Below are 22,906 nucleotides of genomic sequence, written 5' to 3'. Positions count from 1 at the left end.
CGGGTTCTCGATGCTGTAGAAGGGAGCGAGGGCGATAACGCGGGGGGGGAGTCAAACGACTCGATAACAGGGCATCCTCCACACTCGAGGCTGGCAGCACCAGACTGGTGTGGGAGTGCGCTGCTGCCGCGAGGGCAGGATCTGGGAAGGCTGCTTTGCAACCCCCTGTCCCTCTAGAGACAGCAGCCAAGCGGGCCCCCACTACCCCCGCCAAGCCTCCTTCGGAGCTGCGTCCTTGCGCCGTTGCGTGTTAGGAGCTGCGGCAGACAGTAATGAGCCGAGCAGTAAAGCTCTCCAAATCTTCTGGAGCGGTTACCTGAGGAAAAGGAAGCAGGATGTTCTGTTTCCCCTCCCCGCACACACTCTTCTCTACAGGGGGTTTATCGTGAATCACATCACTGGGGGAATCTGTCATTCCGGTTCACTTCCCGAAGGAAACGTTCGAGGAGTCTGTCGGCTGCCCTCGGGGTCCGGGCTTGCACGTGCACTGCTGCAGGTGTTAAAAATAGCGAGTGACTGCAGCGAGGAGCTATGATGGGTCGGTGGCACTCCGTCCCCTGCCACACACCCAGCTACTAGGAGACACCAGCGCCAGAGCCCGGAGGCGGGCGCGGCTTAGAAAGAGGGAAGCAGATCCTGGATGAGCCGGTGGCCACCGGGCACTGCAGTCACGCTGCGGATGTTGCACAGGGCCGGTAGAAACGCCTCTCAGGCAGGGCGCTCTGTCTCCGCCGTGTAAACCGGTGCCCCGATGTATACACTGTTCGGCCCGTGTGTTAGCGGCCGCGCTCCCGACCCCCGCCGGGCGCAAGCCTGTGACCGGCTCCCAGCCCTCAGTCGGGGACGCCCCGCGCCCCCTATGCCCCCCCCCCAGCCCCTGGCGGCGGTGGGGGGTCATTCGGGCAGGGCGGGGGGCGGCGCGGCAGCGGGCGGGCGCCGCGCCCCTTGCGGTGACGCGCCCACATTCCTGCCTGAAGAGCGGCGGCGCCCCGAGGGCTCTGTCAGACCGAGAGCGACGGCGGAGAGAGGCGGACGCGATATTTTCTTTCCTTTTGATACTTCTGATTTTTTTACGTGATTTTTTTTCCCCTACCTTTATTTAACTAGGGGCTTGTTTTCGCTGACATTTCATAGTTAAGGGCTTTTTTTGCCTTGCAAGAAGTAGCAGCGGAGACAGGAGGATCTCATTATTCCGAGGCTTCGGGAGAAACCCTCGCTTTCAGGCTCGTGCTTAGAAGGTACGGCAGGGGCTGGCTGTTACCGGGCTGCCAGGAGGAACGGGGCGACTTTTCGGACGGTGCGCGGCTCGTCCTTCGCGCCTTTGTCCGGCGGCAGCGCCCCGGCTTGTCGCCAAGACCCTGCCGGGCTCCGCCGAGACGCGCGTAAGGACGCGCCGCCGCTGCATCCCGGAAAGGTGGCAAACCCGCAAACCCACTGCGACGCAGTCCCGCGACCGCTTTGCGTTTTTCCATTGAAAACGCCGGGACGCGCGGTGTCGCCGGGGGGAAGGAGGGAGGTAAACACAGAGCGACAGCCGCGGGGCGGGAGGCTCCGGCAGCCGATGTGACAATCTCCCGTCGGTGTTGCATCAGTCCCCTCTCCGCTATCGGGGCGGGGAGGCGGAAGGGGTGTGGGGGGGGGTGGGTAGTGCGGCGTGGCGGTGCCGCCGCCTCGGTGCGGCGCGGGCCGGGCCGTGGCGGCGGCAGCGGCGGCCGGGTGGCGGTGGCAGAGGTGGCGGTGGCAGAGGTGGCGGTGCCAGCCGCGCGCCCCCGTCCCGGCGCGGGGCTCACCTTTGTCCTCGCGCCTGGTACTTTTCCACTCGGCGGCGGGCGGGGGCCGCGGGGCCACGTGACGGCCGCGCGCCCGCTGCGGCACTGACGTCGCCTCCCGCCCCCTCCGCAGGCGCGGCGAGCCCCGCCGGAGGACAAAAGAGCGGCCGCCGCCGAGCCCCGACCCCCGCCCCGCCAGCATGAGCAGCGCCGAGATGGGCAAGTTCAACATCTCGCCCGACGAGGACAGCAGCAGCTACAGCTCCAACAGCAACGACTTCAACTACCCCTACCCCACCAAGCCGGCCGCCATGAAGAGGTGAGGGGGCTCCGCCGCCCCGCGGCGGGCGGCGCCGGCCGGGGGCCCGGCGGTGCCGCGTCTGTCCGCAATCCGTACCGAAACGCGGGAGTCGCAATCCGTACCGAAACGGGCGCGACGCGCGGTGGCACGAGGTGGGGTGGTTCCGTCGGGCTTATTCCGCCGGATTTTCCTTTTTCCCTTTGAAATAGATTGGAAATGCTGATCGGGAAGCGAATATGCGAGTTGCCCGTAAGAGTCGCTAATGATGCAATGTTGTTTTGCAGCCACTATGCGGATATCGATCCGGAAAACCAAAATTTCCTGCTCGACTCCAACCTTGGAAAGAAGAAATACGAAACTCAGTATGTAAGTACCCGGCAATGACGTTCCAAATAAACAAACAAACAAAAACCTACTGCCAAATTCATGTTTGTTTTAATTCTGAGATGAGTAATAACTTTCTATTAATTATTACCTATCTCCCTTTCCTCAGCATCCGGGTACTACTTCCTTTGGAATGTCAGTATTTAATCTGAGCAATGCTATTGTGGGTAGTGGCATCCTCGGTCTTTCTTTTGCCATGGCTAATACTGGAATTGCTCTTTTTGTGTAAGTATCTTTTGATTCATAAAAAAACACCCCCATCTTTCTGGTGTCTAATTCATAATGGAAAAATACTTGGTGTAACGATATGACCTCTAGAAAATATCCAGTCATTTTCACAGGTGCAAAATTGCATTTTAGGATTTATGGCTTGTTTTATATTTAAGGATTGTGATACAGTCAGAAGAACCTGCAAAAATTAAACAGATTTGTTGCAAGTTCTGCAACCCTCAAAAACATTTTACCTGACTTAGCTGCAGTTTCTCCATGAATAACTGATAAGCTTTCCCTGAAAGTCCTATTGTCCAAGCCCCAGTCAGGGATGTGGCCTCGCTTTCTTCAACTGACAACATTGTGCCTACAGAGTTACAATGTACTTAACCAATAAAGAAGTCAGTTTTATTGCAATGCTCTCCCTCAATTCCAGCATATGGTTTCAGTTACACCTATAAAAATTTCTGTCTCCCTGCAAGGTCAAGGGAGGGATGTGGAATAGCCAGCATATCTTTATTGGCCTGTCTACATTGGCAAAAGCTTTGAGGTGTAGAACTACAATAATGTATTTCAAAATGACATAAGGGTAGAATTATTTACAATGCTTTTAAATGTCCTGGAAAGTACATTTTTCATGTATTAGGGTCAGTTCTGCTTACGCAAGATGCGGTATCAGTGACTTGACTGCAAATGAGTATCCATGGATATGTCTAAAGGTACTTTGTGTTTTTATCCTGGAAATAGATGAATGTGCTGAATGTTCAAGAACATGTGAAGAGCAAGGTTTAGTTCAAAATTTCCTTGAGTCTGCTGCCAGACTTCCAGAAAGTAGGTCAGATTTACTTCCAGATGTTTCACAGTGTATCGGGTGGTGCTCAAGTTTCCTGAGGAAACTGCCAACGTGTGAATTTCTGACCTAAAGGATTTTAAGTATATGGTGATATTTTGATCTTTTGCTAAGATTGTCACTTGCTTAGATGAGGCTAAACTGAATGAACGACTTAGCAGGAATCTAGAAGAACTACTTCATCTCTCTATACATCGGTTTCATGCTCAAAAGATGTTCTGCAGCACATGAAAGATAATCAGTATAATGCACATTAGAATGTCTCTGAGGAGAGGAAAAAAGTATTTAAAGTTAGCTGTTTGAACAGACTTGAGGAGTTCCTCTTTTCCGAGGAGAAAAATGTTCAAAACTGTCAATTTAACAATCGGGTGCTGAGGCAATTTGCTTTTTATTTTCGGATACTCTATTCAGATCTATTTGCATTAGTGCTGTTTCAAAGACAAAATAGCTTGTTAGCTTTCAAAACTTGTAGATCGTACAGTTCTGAGGCAGGAAAGCAGTTAATCACAGATGAAACTGAGGATTTATGATGACAGTGAGGGCATTACAGGCATCCCTTAATAACTAGGTTACAGAATCAGATCCAGATGCAGTTGATTAAGGCAGTAAGTTCTTCGAAGACTGTGGAGGCACTTGTGTAAGTGCTGTGACTTGTCACTTGTGTCAGCACTAAATAAATGAATAGAATGGTCTGGAAGCCAGAAACAGAGTGAGCTTCAAGATGAGTTTGCTGACTGATCTTCTCTGCACTGTAGGCAGCTATTCCAGGTTAGGACTGAGAGGTCCATGGTCTGTGCTGTTTAATGCAGTGTAACCCTGGCACATCTCAGCTGTGCTGTTTCTACCCGATGGCTGAGTCAAATCTACCTCAGAAATAGAGAGGTTTATTTGTGCGCATGTGTTAGTGTTGAATTGGCACAGTAACATAAGTTTCCTATACAGATCTGTGAAGCTTCTCAGATCTTTTTGTTTCCAGTTCTTTGTGCTGCATTTACTAATTTGGCCAACACTAAAAATGACACAAAAGGAAATGTACACTGGGAAATGAAGTTTTCCCTTTTTAAGCCATTTTTGATATGCTGATTCTCAGATTTCCTATTAAGCAAAATGCTTGTATTGGTATAAGAAAGACAAGGGTTTGGTTGGTTTTTTTTTTTTTTTTTTTAATGCTTTGTAATTTTCCACTGTGTTCTCCAGCAGCCGAGAAGTCCCCCCTAGCGTGCCACTCCAGGAAGTGCATTTGTTGTGGGAGAGATTTGTTGTTGAGAGATCGGAATTTTAGGTGATGCAAATATGCTTCTGGAAATAATATGCATTGCCTGTAAAAGCTGTGGGGAAGATAAACAAGCCACTAGCGATTCCCATGTAAGCACATCTGAAGAGTTAACTTTTGAGGAAAGAATTCTTTTAAATGACAATGGATATGTATTTCCATTTGAAAACGCAGCTCTCGATGAGTCCGAATTTTCAGTCAATTCTTTAAGGCTTTTGTAGTTTCATCCTTATATTTAAAAAAAAAAAAAAAGGGCATAACACAGGTTTAAGCTGAAAACCTGATTTCTTTTAACACCAAGAGATAATGTTCACTTCAGCTGTAGTTAGCCTTAACTGTATGTTTGATAGGTACAGGGCACACTGTTGAACAGGGACAGGAAGAAGGAAAAAACGCAGTCTCTTACAAGGATGTGAACCTTCCCCCACCCCCCACCCGCACACATTCCCATTGATACTTTGTTATTTATTATAAAATGTAGCCAAGTATATTTACTATAAAATGTAGCCTGACAATTGGGGATGCTTATGCCATTTTAGACTGAAGAGAATTGTTGTTCAAGCGTACATTAGAATTTCTTTGTATGCCTCTGAAATGCAATTTAGTATAAGATCCTTTCTACACACAGCATTAATTGGGTTTTCAGAACACCTTAGAATCTACTTTTTTCCCATATGATATTTTAATATTTATATTTGGTACATCTTTACTTAATAGGGTTACAATAAGTCATTTATGGCTATTACAAATTTTCATGTTTTTCTCTCCCCAGGATACTCCTGCTGTTTGTCTCAATATTTTCTTTGTATTCTGTGCATCTTCTTTTGAAGACTGCCAATGAAGGAGGTATGGCAAATCACTGTTTTACAAATACATAGTACTTGTTTCTTACAGTATATTAGCGAAATACACCCATCCAATGGGATATTGTATTTTCTCTTAGGGTCTTTATTGTATGAACAGTTGGGAATGAAGGCTTTTGGTATGGCTGGAAAACTTGCTGCTTCTGGATCAATTACAATGCAGAACATTGGAGGTGAGGACAGCATCTTTAAATGTCTTTACTATCAATAGTAATTGTTCCCTGCTTATTCTTGGAGACTTATTTGTCACACAACATGTGTTCATTAACTGCTTGTGTTCAAGTGAAGTTATGAAACATGTTATGTGATTCTTGCATCGTGTGGCATATTCTATATTTGTAATGATCTATGATGTTATTCACCTACAGCTATGTCAAGCTACCTCTTCATAGTGAAATATGAGTTACCATTGGTCATCAAGACATTTATGAACATCGAAGAGACCACAGGGTAGGTGTTAGAACTCCTCATCAGAGAAACTATTAGGAGAGACAAATATGGAGACTGTATATATTTTTATATGAAGACCACGTTCGGTACACCATAGGGTAGCTTCTTATTCAGACAGAGATACAGTAAGTTTTCCCTTCCCCTGAGTGCTTCACTTCATTTAGATCCAGCCTGACCTGGGAAAAGGGTAGAGCAATACAGGTATTGCATCATATTGCAGAAAGCTGTTCTGTAAGGAACATCAGGTAAGTGTTAATGTATGTACCAGTCAGTACATACACTTGATAAGGAAAGATAAATGTGATTATGGTTGGTTTTTTTGTTTGTTTGTTTGTTTTTTTTTATTTTCTTACTGCATTCAAAATAGTTTGGTCTGATTAATTTGGTTTTCTAGTATTAATATTGTGGCAAGTGATTAAATGTAAGACTAAGGTGCAGTTATGCAAGGAATGTCTTAAGGAACAGTTCTCAAAAAGATACAGAGACTAAACATTGACCCAAACCACAATTTGTATGCCCAAGACTAGAGTGGTCGATGCCTTGCCGTCTAGTCCTGGAGACACCTTGACTCCAGAGTGCCTTTCTTGCTTGGCTTTAAAAAGAGGATACATTTTATCTAACCATATTTTGAGTTCATTATTACAATGGTCTTAGTACAGTCAGTGGAGAAGGGTGATCCTCTGTAGTGATCAGTTCAGCGCACCTGATTAGACACATTTTCTTCATCTCCAAAGAACAGTTGATCATATCACTCTGTATTGAGAGGGTGTGTGAAAACAAGATACTTGAGTTCAGATGGATAGAGTTAAGTGCTATAAATCTCACTCTTCAGAGTTGTACTTCTGTGCCTTGTCCTGAAGTGTCCCAGTCTTGAGAGGGCTGAGCAGCTCAAGACTCCAACTTACACCTAAGCCTGAGTTCAGAAGGTAGGCATTTTCTGCCGTGTTCCCTGAGGGGTTCAAGCCATTTGGTGATGTTCATACAGCTTGCTGGTAGATATTGTCATAATAACAGTGCTAGCCATATTTTTCTTCCTTTTTTTTTTCTTTTTTTTTTTTTTTTTTTTTAATGTACTCAAATACTGCACCTACCTTATTTACTTAGTAATGTTATGTTTACAAATTCTTTGCTGGGCAGGTTAATTTCTCTCCTTTGGCTGAATTCAAGTCCGTATTTTTCGATTCTTAGGAGACCCCCTGCAGTAGCCAGTATTTAGAAGGGGGCTCGGAGGCAGATATTTTTAACTGTCCCATCTTCAGTAAAGAATTCAAAATTGGTTGCAGTTCAAGAGGGAAAGTTAAAGTCTATTAATCTCACTGGATACAGCTGCTGCTCTGCTAGTCTGGCAGAGAAAATTAAGAAATTGAGATCTGTATCTTAAATGTTTTGTTGGGTAGCACGAGGTTGCTGTACACTGATTTAAAGTAATTATTTTCTCAGTGCTCTGGCAGTCGTGAACCCCATTTAACTGACTCTCTCCATGCATTGCTTAGGGGAGTCTGGGTGGCTACCATTGGCATGGATTCCACTCTGGCAGCCTGGGGCCTAAAATGTAAGCACTTGCCTGTTGTTTAAGTGTCCCAAAATAATGCTTACTGTAAAAGAACTTATGGAATTCTGAGACAATACTACAAATATTATCTCCATTATTAAAATTTGCTTAGCAACTTCTAAAGTACTTGGCTATATTTTAAAACTGCACAATCCCATTCTTTACTCTTCAGGACGGAAAAACTTTGAAGTCCTTGATCTGAAAGTCCTGATGGCCTCTATATGGTATGCACAATAGCAGTGCATGTTCTTGTGATTGTATCAAATGCAAGGAGTTTGTTGTGATTTCTTTTAAATTTGTCACAAGTCTACTATATTTTAAAAAATAGACAATGAAAGATGTATGGTGTTAATGTCCTATACATCAGAAGTTTCTAAAATACTCCTGTTTTACATCTAGTTATCCCAGGTAAAACTGAGGAAAGAGATGACTACAGCATTTTTGCATTTACTTTGTAAATCCAGAGCAAGTCTGTTAATTATTCCATATTTCCATTACCATATAAAAGGCTATAATTCAGCAACTGAGTTTGCATATACAAATTTGAAATTAAATTATGTTTACCTAAATAGTATACAGTCCATTTTAAAACAAATACTGTTAAATGATACCATAATAGGATATAAAGTATTAATACTTGGGAATAAATGTGTAACTTAGTGTTGCTTTAATTGCTTAAAGCATATAGGATGGTCCCGTAGGACTTTGTTTTTATGTATTTCAAAAAAAGTTGTTAATCTTCTAATGCTCAAAAATGTTTTGTGAAAAAATAGCTGCTGCTTCTTACAGGAAAACTGGCAAAAATGTTCTGAAGGAAAAAGTTTCTGAAGTTCTTGCCATGTTTTCCCTGCTGAAAGGGACTAAATGTGCCTCCAAGAGACTCCCAGTGCTTGTTGGAGTTTTCTCAGCCAGTGGGCTTGAGCTACTGCCTTACCTTCAGCCCTCACCTGTTTTTCTTTAACTCTCACAGGGCACCCAACAGAATTTTATTTCCATTAAAAGTGGAAACCCTGCTAGGGCCCTGCAATATTCTAACGCATCTGGAGAGTTGTGAACCAGCACTTAAGAAAATTATATTTTTTTCCATGATTGATCCCACTTGATTTTTTTCTAACCGATCATTTACTTTTCTGTCTTCTGACTTCCAGATGTTATTATTTTTATAAAAGGACACTAAAGGAAAGGCACAATGCAGGTTTGGGGTGAGATAAGAAGCTGTTGTAGGGTGTTAGGTCCACATAGGAAATTAAATGTTGTCATTTGTCACGTCAGGTAGTGCATTTTTTTAAGGAGCCATATGTTGTAGAATATCAGAGGGAAGATTAAACTGAAAATGTAATTTTTAAATACTTCATTACTTACAAATATTGCCTTCTTTTCTACAGAGAATGGTATCTCAATGGTGACTATTTAGTGCTGCTGGTGTCTGTCATCCTCATTCTTCCCCTGTCCCTACTGAAAAACCTAGGTAAGTAGTAGAGAGCAATCAAAATAAAAACTCATTGGAAATACTGTGGGAAAATGTGTTGATGCAATGTTTGAGTCTTGAAATGCTGTGAATTAACAGCTGTCTCCAAACTTGTCTCTTGGGACTAATTAGCATTTAGGTAATTGCTGTCACTCTCCTTGAAGAAAGGGAGAAAAAAATCAAGACAAGTATAGTAAATTACAGATGTGTTTGTGGAAAATGAAAGGACAGCAGATAGGAGGGCTTTAGAATGAAGCTCAACAGTAACTTTGTTTCTGTTCTTATCCCAAAGTTTGACCTATTCTGGTGAATGGTGATATAATACAATGTTGGTACCAACTATCCTATATAAGTCTTCAAAGAATAGGGCTACTAACCCTGGGCAGTGTCTTTTCATCTTATAGCCTGAAGAGAAACAGAATATTCATACCAGATGTTTTATCTGAAATGGCTGTAACTCAGTGATATGTGTGAATGATTCAGTTAACAGGCTGTTTATTCAGAGAATCCTGAAGTGGAACTTTATTAACTGAGAGTCTCAATGTGAATTACTCTCTCAAATTACTATTTTCTAGAAGTTAAGTAAATCAGTAAAAACAGAAGCAAAAAGGCTAAGTTATCTGATAGTGCATGCTATTAAAATTAATTAATCCTATATCATTCTTAGTGTGCAATAATCAATTCATATAGTTGTTGCTGTGGGTTTTTTTAGTTTGCTTCTTTTTTTTGTAAGTTAAAAAGTTTTACATTACGGGCTCACTGTATGTACAGACCCTAATATGTCTTTCAGATCTGGGTTGGGATTAGCAGAAAGTCAGTGAATAATTAATTAGTTCTGTGTAATGGTAAGGAAATGACAATCAAAAGAGATCCCTTGACAGAATACATTTTGTCATAATGTTCTGGCTTGAATGCTGCTTCTGTTTATTGTACCTTAGATTTTTTTTTTTTACTCTTTCCTGATCACAGGGTATTTGGGCTATACCAGTGGCTTTTCCTTACTTTGCATGGTCTTCTTTCTGATTGTTGTAAGTATAATCTTGTAAGATTCCAGTGCTTGTAAAACTGCATTTCAAAGTGAAATTAAGCACAATTTCTAAAAAATTCATACGTTGCGTTAGTCAAAGTAATAAATGCGTGACTTTATTTCTAGGTAATTTGGAAGATGTTTCAGATTCCTTGTCCTATGGACAGTGTCATCATGAATGTGACATTGTTTAATGCAACAGTGGCACCTTTGGTAGATGAAAATATAACAAGTGATGATATGTGCAAGCCAAAATATTTCATCTTCAATTCACAGGTAACTGACTGAAAATCAGATGCTTTGTTGAAAATATCTGTGACTAAGTATGCAGCAAATAAATTAGGTCCTTTTTCCTTCAAGCAGTTGCCCAGTTTTAAAATTGGGATGTGTTAAGACACTATTTACCTCATGCAGACTGGGTGGTTTCTACATGCCAAATAAACAGAAATTAGAGGAGCTTGAGGTGCCTGTTTGAGTGGCAAAAACACATTTCTCATTCTTCAGCTCAGCGTTTCTCAAGCTTTGTCAAGGAAGTTAGTGAAGCACTTTAAAATGTAGATTGCAGAAGAAAGATTAAGAAAATTGTAGAAGTGTGCAAATAGGATGTTTGACTTGTTCCCAGACACAAATTCGTGACTCAGGAATGCTCCCAGTTACAGTGGTGAAATTCCACACGTGTAATACTCAAGACCAAGTTCAAGATATAATGTCTTAAGCCTGTGAGTTGCTGAACATGATTTTGAATGCAAATACATTCAGCTCAGCATGGACTTCAGTGACATTTGAGACTGTTTGGTACCTCAGGGTCTGGGTTTAAGAAAATATGAAATTGCTTTAACTTTTTCCAAAGTTTCTGTTGTAAAGAATAGCTGGTCTTTATCACCAAATAATGCCAAAGCTGAAGAATCTCCTGATGACTTTGTAAATTTCTAACATCTTTTGAGAACATTAAGAAACATACTTTTTTTTTTTTTTTCCCCAGACTGTTTATGCTGTCCCAATCTTAACATTTTCTTTTGTCTGCCATCCTGCAATTCTTCCTATTTATGAAGAACTGAAAGGGTAAGTGTTAGATATATACCTGTAATTTCACTAAACAAACAAATATAGTATGGAACAGTATGTTCTCACTACTAAGAATGTTTCTTTTTCTTACAGCCGAAGCCGTAAAAGAATGATGAATGTGTCCTATGTATCTTTTTTTGCCATGTTCCTCATGTATTTGTTGGCTGCTCTCTTTGGATACTTGACATTTTATGGTGAATATTGCCTCTCTGCATTCTTTAAAATTATTTGTGTTCTGCAAGCTCACAGTATTATTTTAAAAATAGAACAAGCAAGCGTTTACTATTCATTCTAAATGCACTGTTAGTTGAGCTTTTTTTTTTTTTAGTACTTCTATAAGTGCACACCCCGAAGGAGATCAGTAATAGAATTAGGCCCAAGATATAGGATTAAAATTGGATTAGTGCCTCCAAGTTATCCCTGTGTAAAATGGATACATTCTTACAGGAGCTCTTGAGGCTTTCAATTCATATTGATGTAACTGTAAAATTTGTGTGGAATCTAGAGCAGAAACACATGTTTAAGAAGTATGTCAACTAAATCTAATTAAAATACTGTTTTCTTCATAGGAAAAGTCGAACCAGAACTGCTTCACACATACTCTGCTTATCTGGGTGCTGATGTTCTTCTTCTTATTGTGCGTCTTGCTGTACTTATGGCTGTCACCCTCACTGTTCCTGTAGTTATTTTCCCAGTAAGTAATTTTTTTTAAAAAACACCTGTATTACTGCAGTCATATACTGATTTGGCAACTCCTCTTTATTAATTGAACAACTGAGGATTTTTTCTTTTAACTGAAAAAGGAAACTTACTCTGATAAACTTGGCAATTTATAGCCATATTGTTAATGCAGTAAATATGTAGCATTTACTAAGCAGTAGATACAAATATATTCAGTTATATTGTATGGTTGTATTGGGGAAATGAAACAGATTGCCCCTCTTACACTTACACTGTTGTATTACCAGCTTACAAAAGCCAGTATGTTTTTGTACATACATTGCAGACACAATCTGGCCATTTACGTGTGTATTGTTGAGCAGCATCCTTAGATGTTACAAAATTTCCTGGAATTTATTTTTGTTCAAGCCAGATACTGTTCCTTGGGTTTTTTTTTCTCCATATTACTTTAATCTTTCGCTTTCTATTAAAATCTGAAGCATTTGGGAAAATTATGTTAAAATACTTGAAGAAAGAAGGTGTAATTCAGGTGACAAGTCGCTCTTCTCCAAAATGAAGACTAAACTGTCTTTTTCCCCCCCCTCTTCCTTCTGAAGATCCGCAGTTCCATTACCCAGCTGCTGTGGGCAGGGAAGGAGTTCAGCTGGTGGCGTCACTGTTCCATTACCGTTGCTCTTCTGGCGTTTACCAACGTGCTCGTTATCTTTGTCCCTACTATTCGAGACATCTTTGGATTCATTGGTAAGCATTTTCTTGGCAGATCAAGCTGTCTTTCACATTTCAGAGAAAGCAGTTCCAGTCTAATTAGAGTATGTTTACCTGTTTATGAATACTTATTTCCATGCTTTTTCTTACAGGTGCTTCTGCAGCTGCCATGCTGATCTTTATTCTTCCTTCTGCCTTCTATATCAAATTAGTGAAGAAGGAACCAATGAAGTCAGTGCAAAAGATAGGGGTATGTATAGACAAATATGTAACTATGCTTGCTTACTAATTCAAAGCAAAGAATTTAATTATCTTCTTCATGATTTATGAATTTTGAAGTCCTGACAGTCAGTGAATTGGCATTTATTGTTATCTTGTGTAGTTGCAAGGGGAATTGCACAGGAACTCAAAACCAAGGAACTGGCTATCACAAGACTCAATTCACTTCAGTGACCTCTCAGCCCCTGGCCCCCAATCTCAACAGTAACTGGGTCATTCTATTGCTGCTAAGAGCCAGATTTCACCTTGTACCCTAAGAACTCTTTAAAAAGCCTTAACATTTTTCAAAGATTCTTTTAAGATATATTTACATAATTTTCCCCATAAAAGCTCATCTCTGCCAATTGTTTGTGTTATCTTGATTGTTCTTGGTGTTCTTAGTAATCACAGATGTAGTGACTCATAATGCAGTCAGACATACTGAGACAGAGTCAAGTTAGCAGGGGCATAGCCTGACTCGTATCAGCAGCTACATTCACTTCCTTTAGTTGAGGCTGAGGTCTGCCATACTGAAAATAAGTATACTTTTTGATTTAAGAAAAGACTCCAAATATGAGAAAGATACTTAGCTCCTTGTCATTGATTTGATCTCTTGTCTCTTTTACTTTGGCCTCCGTGAGCAATGACATTTGTGATATGCATGGGTGTGAATTTATAGATGTATGTTATGGCTTACCAACAGTGTCATAGCAGAATCTGAAATACTTCTTTTATGTTTTCTTTTTCAGGCTTCATTCTTCTTTCTAAGTGGTATACTTGTGATGACTGGGTGTATGACACTGATTATTTTAGACTGGACCCAGAATGTTACATCTGATGGCCATTAACTGTCCTGGTTTAATCTCTAATACTCCACTTCAAATGCCAGTGTTCACTCAGATACCTACTGAGAAGGAAAATGAGCTATTCAGCTTCCTTTAAAAGGCAGATTCTTTGTTGATGGTTCTTCTGATTGTAGAATATCTGAACTCTGTCTTTAAGAAACTATTCTGCATGATGGAAGTGGACATTAACATCAAACCACGTGAGTGTCTGGCTGAAGGAAGTGACAACTTTATTCCATTCCAGAGAATGGACAGAACTCTCTGTAGACTTTTATCAAGCCATGTTTGGCTTTCGTCATTGTTACTTGGATATTTTGTTATTTTACTTGAATGTGCCTAATGGAACCATTTGATGTGAGAAAGAACTCTTTAATTTACAGCAAAGTGTTTAAATAACCAATGAGAGAGCGAGAGAAAGAGAGAAACACTATTATTTTTTGTACCAAAAATTCTTATGGACCTCAGAAGCACTATTTTGACTTTAAGAAACATTTTTCTAAAAATAATGAAAAAGTAACATAGAAGAGCTCAGAAAAATATTTAATTAGTGTCCTAAATTAAACTTAGTTTGACTTTCTTGATCTCTTCACTCATGTCACCAGTGACAGGACCCAAGGAAAGGGCATGGAGCTGAGTCAGGAGAGGTTTAGGTTGGATATCAGAAAAAGGTTTTTTTACCCAGAGGGTGGTTGGGCACTGGCACAGGCTCCCCAGGAAAGTGGTCACAGCACCAAGCCTGACAGAGTTCAAGAAGTGTTTAGACAACACTCTCAGGCACATGGGGTGCCCTGTGCATGGCCAGGAGTTGGACAGGGTGATTCTGATGGGTCCTTTCTCACTCAACATATCTATGATTCTGTGGAGGCATAATTAGAAGAAATTTTATTTTAAAAATGCTTCTAATGACCAAAAGAGAAAATAAGCCAATTCAGGTCAAAGTTCTCTGATACTAAATGTTTTCCATGAAGTTCCCTTAGAGAAAATAATCCTGAAAATCATTTCAGGCTTACATAAGTAACAAGAGTTACCAAAAATGGTGTGGAAATGCAATTTTTCAAACTTTAAGAAAACCCACCCTTTATAAAAGGGAGAAAAGCATAGGTAATCTAAAATTGTAAAGATGGCATTGACATTTCCCTTCTTGAGGTACTCAGTAGTGCAATTGAGTAAAACAGGGTTTGGGTTTTTGGTTTTTGGAGGTTTTTTTTTTCCTGTTGTAGATAGAAACTGAATGGCACTGAAGCATATGATGCCATTAATATAAACCTCCCTCCTCAAGTTCCCTTTATTAATAAGGTCCATTGTCAGTTGTAACAATGTTTGTTGGGATTTTTTTCTATCTAATCTATCTTGAAACACTCTGTAGGAAAACAAAAAAGTCCTAATGTAGTCTTCTAGTTGTATAATATTCAAAAACTGTACAGTATTTCTCAAATTCCTCATCCATTATTGGATTTTGAATTACTTGACTATTCTGTTTCTGAGTCAAATCCACAAAATAACTGCACCAGTAATTCATGCTTGGTACAAACTCTCTTCACATACGCAACTGGGATTCCTCTTACGATTTATACTGTATAGTAGTATTAAAGATAACCTCATAGGCTGGGTAGTCATCTCATACTTGTTTGCTTCAGAAATAGATAAAGTTTCTAACGAGCCTAGCTGATGAAACAGGTGCTGTATGGTTGTGATGAGCTATTTTGTTTCTAGTGCATGTTTGCTCTTTCATTCTTGTCCCAGGCTGAAGAGAGGTCGCATTTGTATAACAGCGTACTTGGCTTATAAGAGGTTCTCAAAAACAGCAATATTGGGTACAAAAGCCTAGACAGAGATTATTAATGAAATAGTCATGGCAATGTGGTCAACTGTCTGCATGACACGATGTTTTAAAAATCTGGTTTACCAAGTCCCACTCAGTCATCGTGCCAGAGAGACCAAGTAAAGGCCTAGAGTCTATTGATTAAACAGCGCCTGAGACATTTTGCTCTTGTAGAATTAATCAGAAATAAATCTAAACAGTAGTCACCATTTGGCAGATAATGTCAAGCTCTGCCCAGCCATTTAAAATCTATGGAAAAACAACTGCAGGTATTTTGTATTGATACTTCTGCATGACTGTAAGTACTGGTCACTAAGACAATAGTGTAAAACTGTAATGACGAGTTAGATTCCTCGTGTGTTATTTGTAATATTAATTTGGTGGTACTCAACTGGCAATTAATGATCCTGGAGTCAGCAGTGACTAATGCTCCGTAGGTACTTCTCTGCCTCAGGTACTCTACATCCGTGGCTAACTATCCCATGTTACCTGATCTCCACAGAAGTGCTCAGCGCGTGCCTCCTCAGTACTTTGGCAGCTTTTCTTCTTCCTCCACAAATGTGCAAAGGTGGAAGAGGATTAAAATGTTGTCTACCTTTGAGCAATTTGTAGCACATAAGGGATGAAGTGCTTCCCTTGCCAGCACTTAAAAAGAGGAAAGAAAGTGAGAAATACCCTCATTTCTCACAGCAGCCATAGAAGAGGGAGGAGTTGTGAGAAGTTACTGCAAAGTCCTTCTTGGCAACCAGAAGGGAAGAAGATTTTTGTGATGACACCTCATATGTATTGTACATGTTACTAATTCTCTGAATGTAGCAATTTCCAGATTATATATTATGTGTTATATAATTTGGTGACTGATTCTCCACCTGCAACAGTTGAGTTCCACTTGGCTGGGTCGATTTCCAACTTGTGATTTTTTTTATTTTTTTTTAATGACTATTATTTTCCAAACCTGTCCGCTTAAAGTTACCTACATTACAAACACCTAAAAGAGCAGCTTCAGTATTAAACCACTGTCTTGTCACCTCAGTTAGACATTACTGTCTTCCATGATATTTCAGTCATAAATGTAACATGTTATTTATAAAACATTAATCCATTAAAACTAAAACTATTTTTCAATATTTATGATAGTCTATGTACATAAATTGTATGTGTGTATATACTGTAAGTAAAATGTATATAATGTAGGTTTGGAGTCCAGGATTTATGTATATATTCCTCTCTCATTACTGATTGTTACATCATTTCAAGGAGTTGTCCATGTTGTACATCTGTGTAACAGCTGTCAAAGGAAAGAGCCTTTTTCAACAAAGTGTAATGCTTACAGAGATGAAAGAAGTGTATTACGCCTAAGGTGTGTAAGAAAACACTAAGCTTGTATTTATTACAAATGTATATGTCGCAATAAACACAGGAATCACTTGGGTCCATAGAAAGCATTGTTCAGGTTCATGATTACTCTCTCTCTAATATTTACCATGGATGTTACGATTTCCTGAATGCAGCAAGTTAACCACCTCTGCGCTCTAACGCTCGTTAGGCTGCCGAACTCGGGCATCCCACGGTACAGCCGTGTACATATGTAAATATTCGCCTTACTGGTAGAGGCCAACAGCCTAGCTATGGTTGCTGGCTAGACTCCTGGCCAGCAACACAGTTTCAATGAAACATTGTATGTTTGTTTTAACTGAAATAAATAAATAGATAATCCTAAGAACGGGTGTGATGTTTTTCTTGGGGGAGGCATTTGGAAGATTTTCTTTAGCGATGATGCTAAAAGTGTACCTTTAATTTCATGCATATTTAACTTACTGAACACTTTTCAGGACAGAGGGGGGGTGAAAAATGGCATACAACTACATCCACAATTTATGACACTACAAGGGTGAAGAGAACAAGTCTGGGCATGAGAAATCAAATTCTACAAGGAACCTGCATTAAGTAACTTATTTTGTGGAAGAGGCATAGCTGGAGACAAGACTCAATGTGTTATATCTTGTATACATGTAATAAGTGAGTTTTGCTAAAATCCTATGCCACTTTCCTTCATTTGAATCTCCAGGAGAAGAATTACAGCTTATGTCAAAAATTACAAAACTGATATGCCTGGTTTGCTTCCATTTTGGGAACTGGGTATAAACCAAGTGTAGCATACGTGTTCTTGGTTCTCCATAAATCTGTATCACATCATATGAGTATCTGTCCCAAATATTCAGAAGTGGTTGAGAGACGCTGGAATTGTAACTCGGTGTGTCGCGTGGACAGCAAAACACTATACAAAAGGAATACTTAAGAAGGATAATTAAATGCTCTGAAATTAGGAAATCCTCAATTAAGGTTACATTAATTACAAGCTTGCAAAGTATTTTTTCCTGGAATCCTCACTTAGTAACTGTTCATTATTTTATTAAGATGCTTTCTGTGTTCACAGTGTTTATGTGTTTGCTCAAAATCCAAAGCCTGCCCTGATGAGGGAAGAATGCCTTCATTCCTTTCTGCTTCTCTTTTTAGTGTCATGTTTGTGAAACACAAATTACTTGTTTTCACAGTGTTGCAGGCCTTTAGGAAGTTGTTAATCAGTGTGGACCCCTGGGGACCTGGAGCATGGAGAGGAAGCACTGTGGCACAGCCAAGTCTTTGAGTCCACAATTCAATGTCCTCCTCTTGCTTATTTTGTATTTCAGCATTTGCTTACATGTATCTGAAGTGTAACTTCAAACAGGTTTTGCATGATGATCATTCTTGGAACAAGAACCCTAAGCACCAAGCTAGCCATTTGGAAAGGGTGATCATGTCTGGAAAGGCTCCATTCTCCTAAGGTGTCTGCTATCACATGGGAAATTCATAGCAATGCAGAAGCCCTTCCCCCAGAATGCTGCTTGACAAGCTGAACAATTAAAGCTCACCTTTACAATCAGGCAATTCCATCAACTTAAATAACATGAGAATCAGTCTTTTCTACATTTTATTTCTCCCAAGAATGAGAAGATTGCTCATCTTGGCAGATGAATGAGATGGTGCAATGATTTTTAAAAAAGGAACTGAAATTACATTGGGATGGTGTCTAAAATCCCATGCTTTGAGCCCCTCTACCTGCCACAAAGTCTTTGCTCCCAAAGAGGGTTGTCACTTCAAGTTTACTCCCAATCCTGAGTTTTGTGAATGTTTGAGGTCTGTCCAGGAGACTGATAGTACTTTGACTTTCTTCTAGTTTCCCCGTTTCTTCCACCCTGGCCTTGCCAAGTCTTGGGGCAGGCCCCAAGGTCATGCCTAGCCATCTCACCCCCAAGTGTTCATGCAGCAGCTGGATTGTATCAGGTCATGTCCTCAGGTCCCCTGTGGCTTAGCTCATATCCCTGTTTGCAGGGCATTGCAGTTCCCATTCAGTCTGCGTGCCCATGTTTCCCCTCTGGAGACACAAAACAGAGCATGGCCAGTATATGCCCATATTTCAGTTCCAGAAGAAACCAAGATGCCACGAGGTAATCTCCATTCCTTCAAGGAATGTGGACATGCCATCCCATCTCCAGTGTAGATGTGCCCAGCCCAGTTTTCTTGGATTTTCTGCTTCTAGTCTCATTAAGTGTGACAGTCCAGATCTCACCTGCTTTCACATGCATTTCCTTCCTGTCCTCTTGCACAGCTGCTTTTGGCTGTCATAAGGTGACTCTTTTTCAACTCTGTCATTCTTGCATGCACTTTTGTCCCAGTTTGCCAGGTCCCTAGAATATCACCTCTTGAAGTTCCTCTTGCAAGCCACCTTCCTTCATCCCAATACCTTTCTGACTATGTCCCTGCCCCAGTCCAGCAACAATCTGTCCACACTTTCTCTACCCAGGCACAGCTGGAAATATATTCCTTTGATTTCTCTCGTCTCTGCCCACCTGGTCTCCTCATGGCCACCACTGTGACTATAAGCCTTATTTTCTTGTTCTCTGGCCACCCCTCCAGCTCTTCATCAGCCCAGAGAAGGCCACTTCCACATCCCATTTAGGCAACCCTTGCCCCTCCAGCCTTTGGCTGAGCACAAAGCCCTGCTGCAGGGGCAACTTTTCCAGGAAATATGATTTATTATTTTACTGCAGGAAAACACACTATTTTCCCTGATTTTATTCTCAAATGGGCTAAATCATTTAATCTGATCATTTCTCCACAGAGATGCACAAAAGAACCATCCTGCTGCAGTTACTCATGACAGCAAATGTCAGAAGAATCACCTGAGACTAGGTACCATTTGAAAGAACAGAAACATACTCCAATAAGAGAACAGTCAGGTAAACCCAGTAACGGGTGGCATAACCTATAAAAATAAAAATATTGTTTAAATCAGAAATAAGTGGTAATTTTTTTATTTTTATTAATATCTGCATATGGGGAAAAAAAAGTTTTCCACTTGCAGATCATAATTTGATAGGTGATATATGTTGGATAGGTACTAGCAATAATGTAGAAACTCAGTAAGGGTCCTGGAAATTAAGCGTAACTTATATAATTAGCTTTTTTGTGATCTTAAATAGCCTTCTTCACCTCATCTCCAAACAGCTCAGGTTGCAGAAAAATTAAATAGAGCCAGGTAAGGTGCTTTGGGTATTCCCAAATTCTCAAGAGTTAATGGGCTGGGGCTAATGTGGTAAATCACAATAAATACCAGTTTCTGAACCTCCAGTATTGTTCTCTCCGGCTCAGGGCAGTGAGAGGATTCAATGTGCTGGTGGAATGCACCTTGGGGCTGGAGCACAGGTGACTACAGAGAACAGACAGACAGGTCACCTGAGAGGTGGCATGAACCATCCCTTGGGCACCTCACCCTGCCTGCGGTGCTGTCACCTGCAGGCCCCTCTCAAACCCCACCGAGGACTTGGGCAATGACTAAAACTGGCAGGAGTTTCAGCTGTGGGCAAGGCACAGGGAGCATGCCCCAGCACCACGGCTGAGGAAAACACTGAGGAAAATGCTGAGATGGGGATCAAAAAGGCCACAGCAGTCTCAGCTTTGTGGAAATGTGAAGAGCGGCCACAGAGAGCATGAGCAGTTTCCCTCTTTGTCCATTAGAAAACAGCGGCAACCAGGAGACCTTCAGAAGATTGGTTTGAAAATAGCTGCCCCTAAAATATTTGCATTTGTGCTTGCTTTTCTGACATGACTGGGGAGGCATCCGCTATGAAACTTACTCCGTGAGGATTATTTGACTTAAATAAAAATTACCTATGAGGGATGCATTTTTCTGGGAAATAAGGGAGGAAGTTCCTAAGAACACCAGCTGCAGAAAATTGAGCTGTCACAAGAAGCTGCTGAAGTTACTGGGGGCCAGCTACTGCGTGCAGGTATTTCTTGCCAAGGAGCAGTGCCAGAAGTAGCAAGGCTGCTGCATCCTCCAGCCTGCCTGCAGAAATCAAGCAGAAATACCTTGAGAGCAGAAAATGACAAAATGTGCACTAACATGGATTGATCACTGTCCTAGGTTACAATGTAAAATGTGCCCAAAGTATGTATTCTATCACCATCTACATGAAATGTTGTTGTGCACCACTGTTTCCCGTGCCCCCTCCCTCCAGACTATCTTCTGTTAATGGCCCATCAATACCGTCCTGCATGACTCATAGATAACTCTCCCCAGGAGCTATCTCTGTTTAATAGGCAATCAAGGACCCATTGCAAAACTGATAAAATGATATCAGTCCATTGTGAGATGCTCCGCCCAGGGGGAGGAGCCAAGCATTCCCACCTGGATATAATCGGGGCCTTGGGACAGCACAGGCAGCCTTACCCACTGGATTCCCAGAGGACAAGAGCTACCAGACCTTTCTGCAAGAACACTGCTTCAACAAGACCACTTCATCTGGACTGCCACCACCACGGTTTCAGGTTGTATTCTGACTCTGTCAGTGATCTTTTGTACCATTGCATGTGTTTCATTTTATTTTACTTTTTTTTCCTCTCCTATTAAATTGTCTTTTCTGACTTGGAGTCTCTCGCTGGTTTTGCCTTCAAGCCAGCACATATATTTTGGCGCCCAACGTGGGGCAGGAGGTACTGAGAAAAGTCAGAATTACAATTTTGTAGTGAGGAAAAAAGAAACAGCTGTCCGCTATGATGCTCAACATGCTTTCATATATCTTATACCTAGCTCTCTACATTTTCCCACACATGGGGCAGTATTTGCCGGTCTTAATGCTCATGTGTAGACCAGGGTATGGTACCAGAATTGCTGTATTGGTCTATTATGTTTATTGTATGATAACCTCTGAGGCAATGACCATCATTCGGAATATATACTCTATTTTGTGTTCTTGTCCTGGTCCAGAATGCTACATCTGGGCTCTCAACAATCGCACCCAGCCCCTGTGGGGAGGGGTAAAGAATGATTTTTTCCAGTCTTTTAGGTATGGCACAGCAGTTTTCAAAAGTATTGAGTTCTCTCTAGGTGCCAAGGACAGCATAATATTGTTGTTAGTTCTGCTTTGCCTTCTCTGCACGGCCTGCACCATGCTCACCATGTTTAGAAATCAAACACTACATGGGGTGGTGCAGCGTCTCCTTGAGGAGGAGGGAAAAAGAAACAAATGCAAAACAACGGCATCCGTGTCTACACAAACTGTCGTAAAGGAAACAGGAACCGCATCTATGCAGACTGTCACAAAAGAGAAAAGAACCAAAAACAAGGCAACAGTTTCTGCATCTACTCAGACCATCACAGAGGAGAAAGGAACCAAAAACAAAGCAACAGTGTCAGTGTCTACACAAGCTGTCACAGAGGAGAAAGAAACCAAAAGTGCCACCAGCATCTCCACACAAACTGTCACCGAAGCAGAACAACCTAAACCAGTGGCAGTTGCCCCTGTTCAGAAGAAGAAATCAAAGAGCAAATCAGTCCGCATAATGACTGATGAGGATGTAGCAGGACCTTCGCACCCAGCAGAAGAGACAGAGCCAGAGATCATCACCCGCTCTCTATCCCTGGGTGAACTGCGTGACCTGCGGAGGGAATTCACCCGCCAGACAAACGAGTCCATCCTAACCTGGCTGCTCCGCATCTGGGACGCTGCAGCCAATGACACCATTCTGGATGGAAGTGAGGCCAGGCAACTGGGATTGCTGTCTCGGGATGTGGTCATTGACCAGGGGATCGGGAGAACCCAACAAACTCTCAGCCTCTGGCGGCGACTGCTAACAAGTGTGAGGGACAGATACCTTTGTAAAGAAGACCTCCAGGTGCACCAAGGAAAATGGAGCACAATGGAACAAGGTATCCGATGCCTGAGGGAATTGGCTGTGCTGGAGATCATTTTCTCAGAAGACGAGAGATTTCCTAAAAGCCCAGATGATGTCCAGTGCACATCGCAGATGTGGTTGAGATTTGCACGGCTTGGACCAGAG

General features: G+C 41.6%; 1 protein-coding gene across 1 annotated transcript; it reads left to right on the top strand.

Annotated features, from left to right (window-relative positions):
* Window positions 1-992: 992 nt before the first annotated feature.
* SLC38A2 (solute carrier family 38 member 2) lies at window positions 993-17,243 on the top strand. Its single transcript, XM_040061047.2, has 16 exons — window positions 993-1,238; window positions 1,903-2,088; window positions 2,355-2,436; window positions 2,564-2,679; window positions 5,560-5,633; window positions 5,731-5,823; window positions 6,019-6,100; window positions 9,038-9,120; window positions 10,090-10,148; window positions 10,274-10,423; window positions 11,130-11,209; window positions 11,306-11,406; window positions 11,782-11,906; window positions 12,490-12,634; window positions 12,751-12,848; window positions 13,606-17,243. The coding sequence occupies exons 2-16, from the start codon at window positions 1,970-1,972 to the stop codon at window positions 13,702-13,704; spliced, it is 1,506 nt and encodes a 501-aa protein (XP_039916981.1). The 5' UTR covers window positions 993-1,238; window positions 1,903-1,969; the 3' UTR covers window positions 13,705-17,243.
* Window positions 17,244-22,906: the final 5,663 nt, after the last annotated feature.

Source organism: Hirundo rustica, chromosome 4, assembly GCF_015227805.2.
Source record: "Hirundo rustica isolate bHirRus1 chromosome 4, bHirRus1.pri.v3, whole genome shotgun sequence".
In the NCBI taxonomy this organism is placed as follows: Eukaryota; Metazoa; Chordata; class Aves; order Passeriformes; family Hirundinidae; genus Hirundo; species Hirundo rustica.
This window is presented reverse-complemented; position numbering and strand designations above follow the sequence as displayed.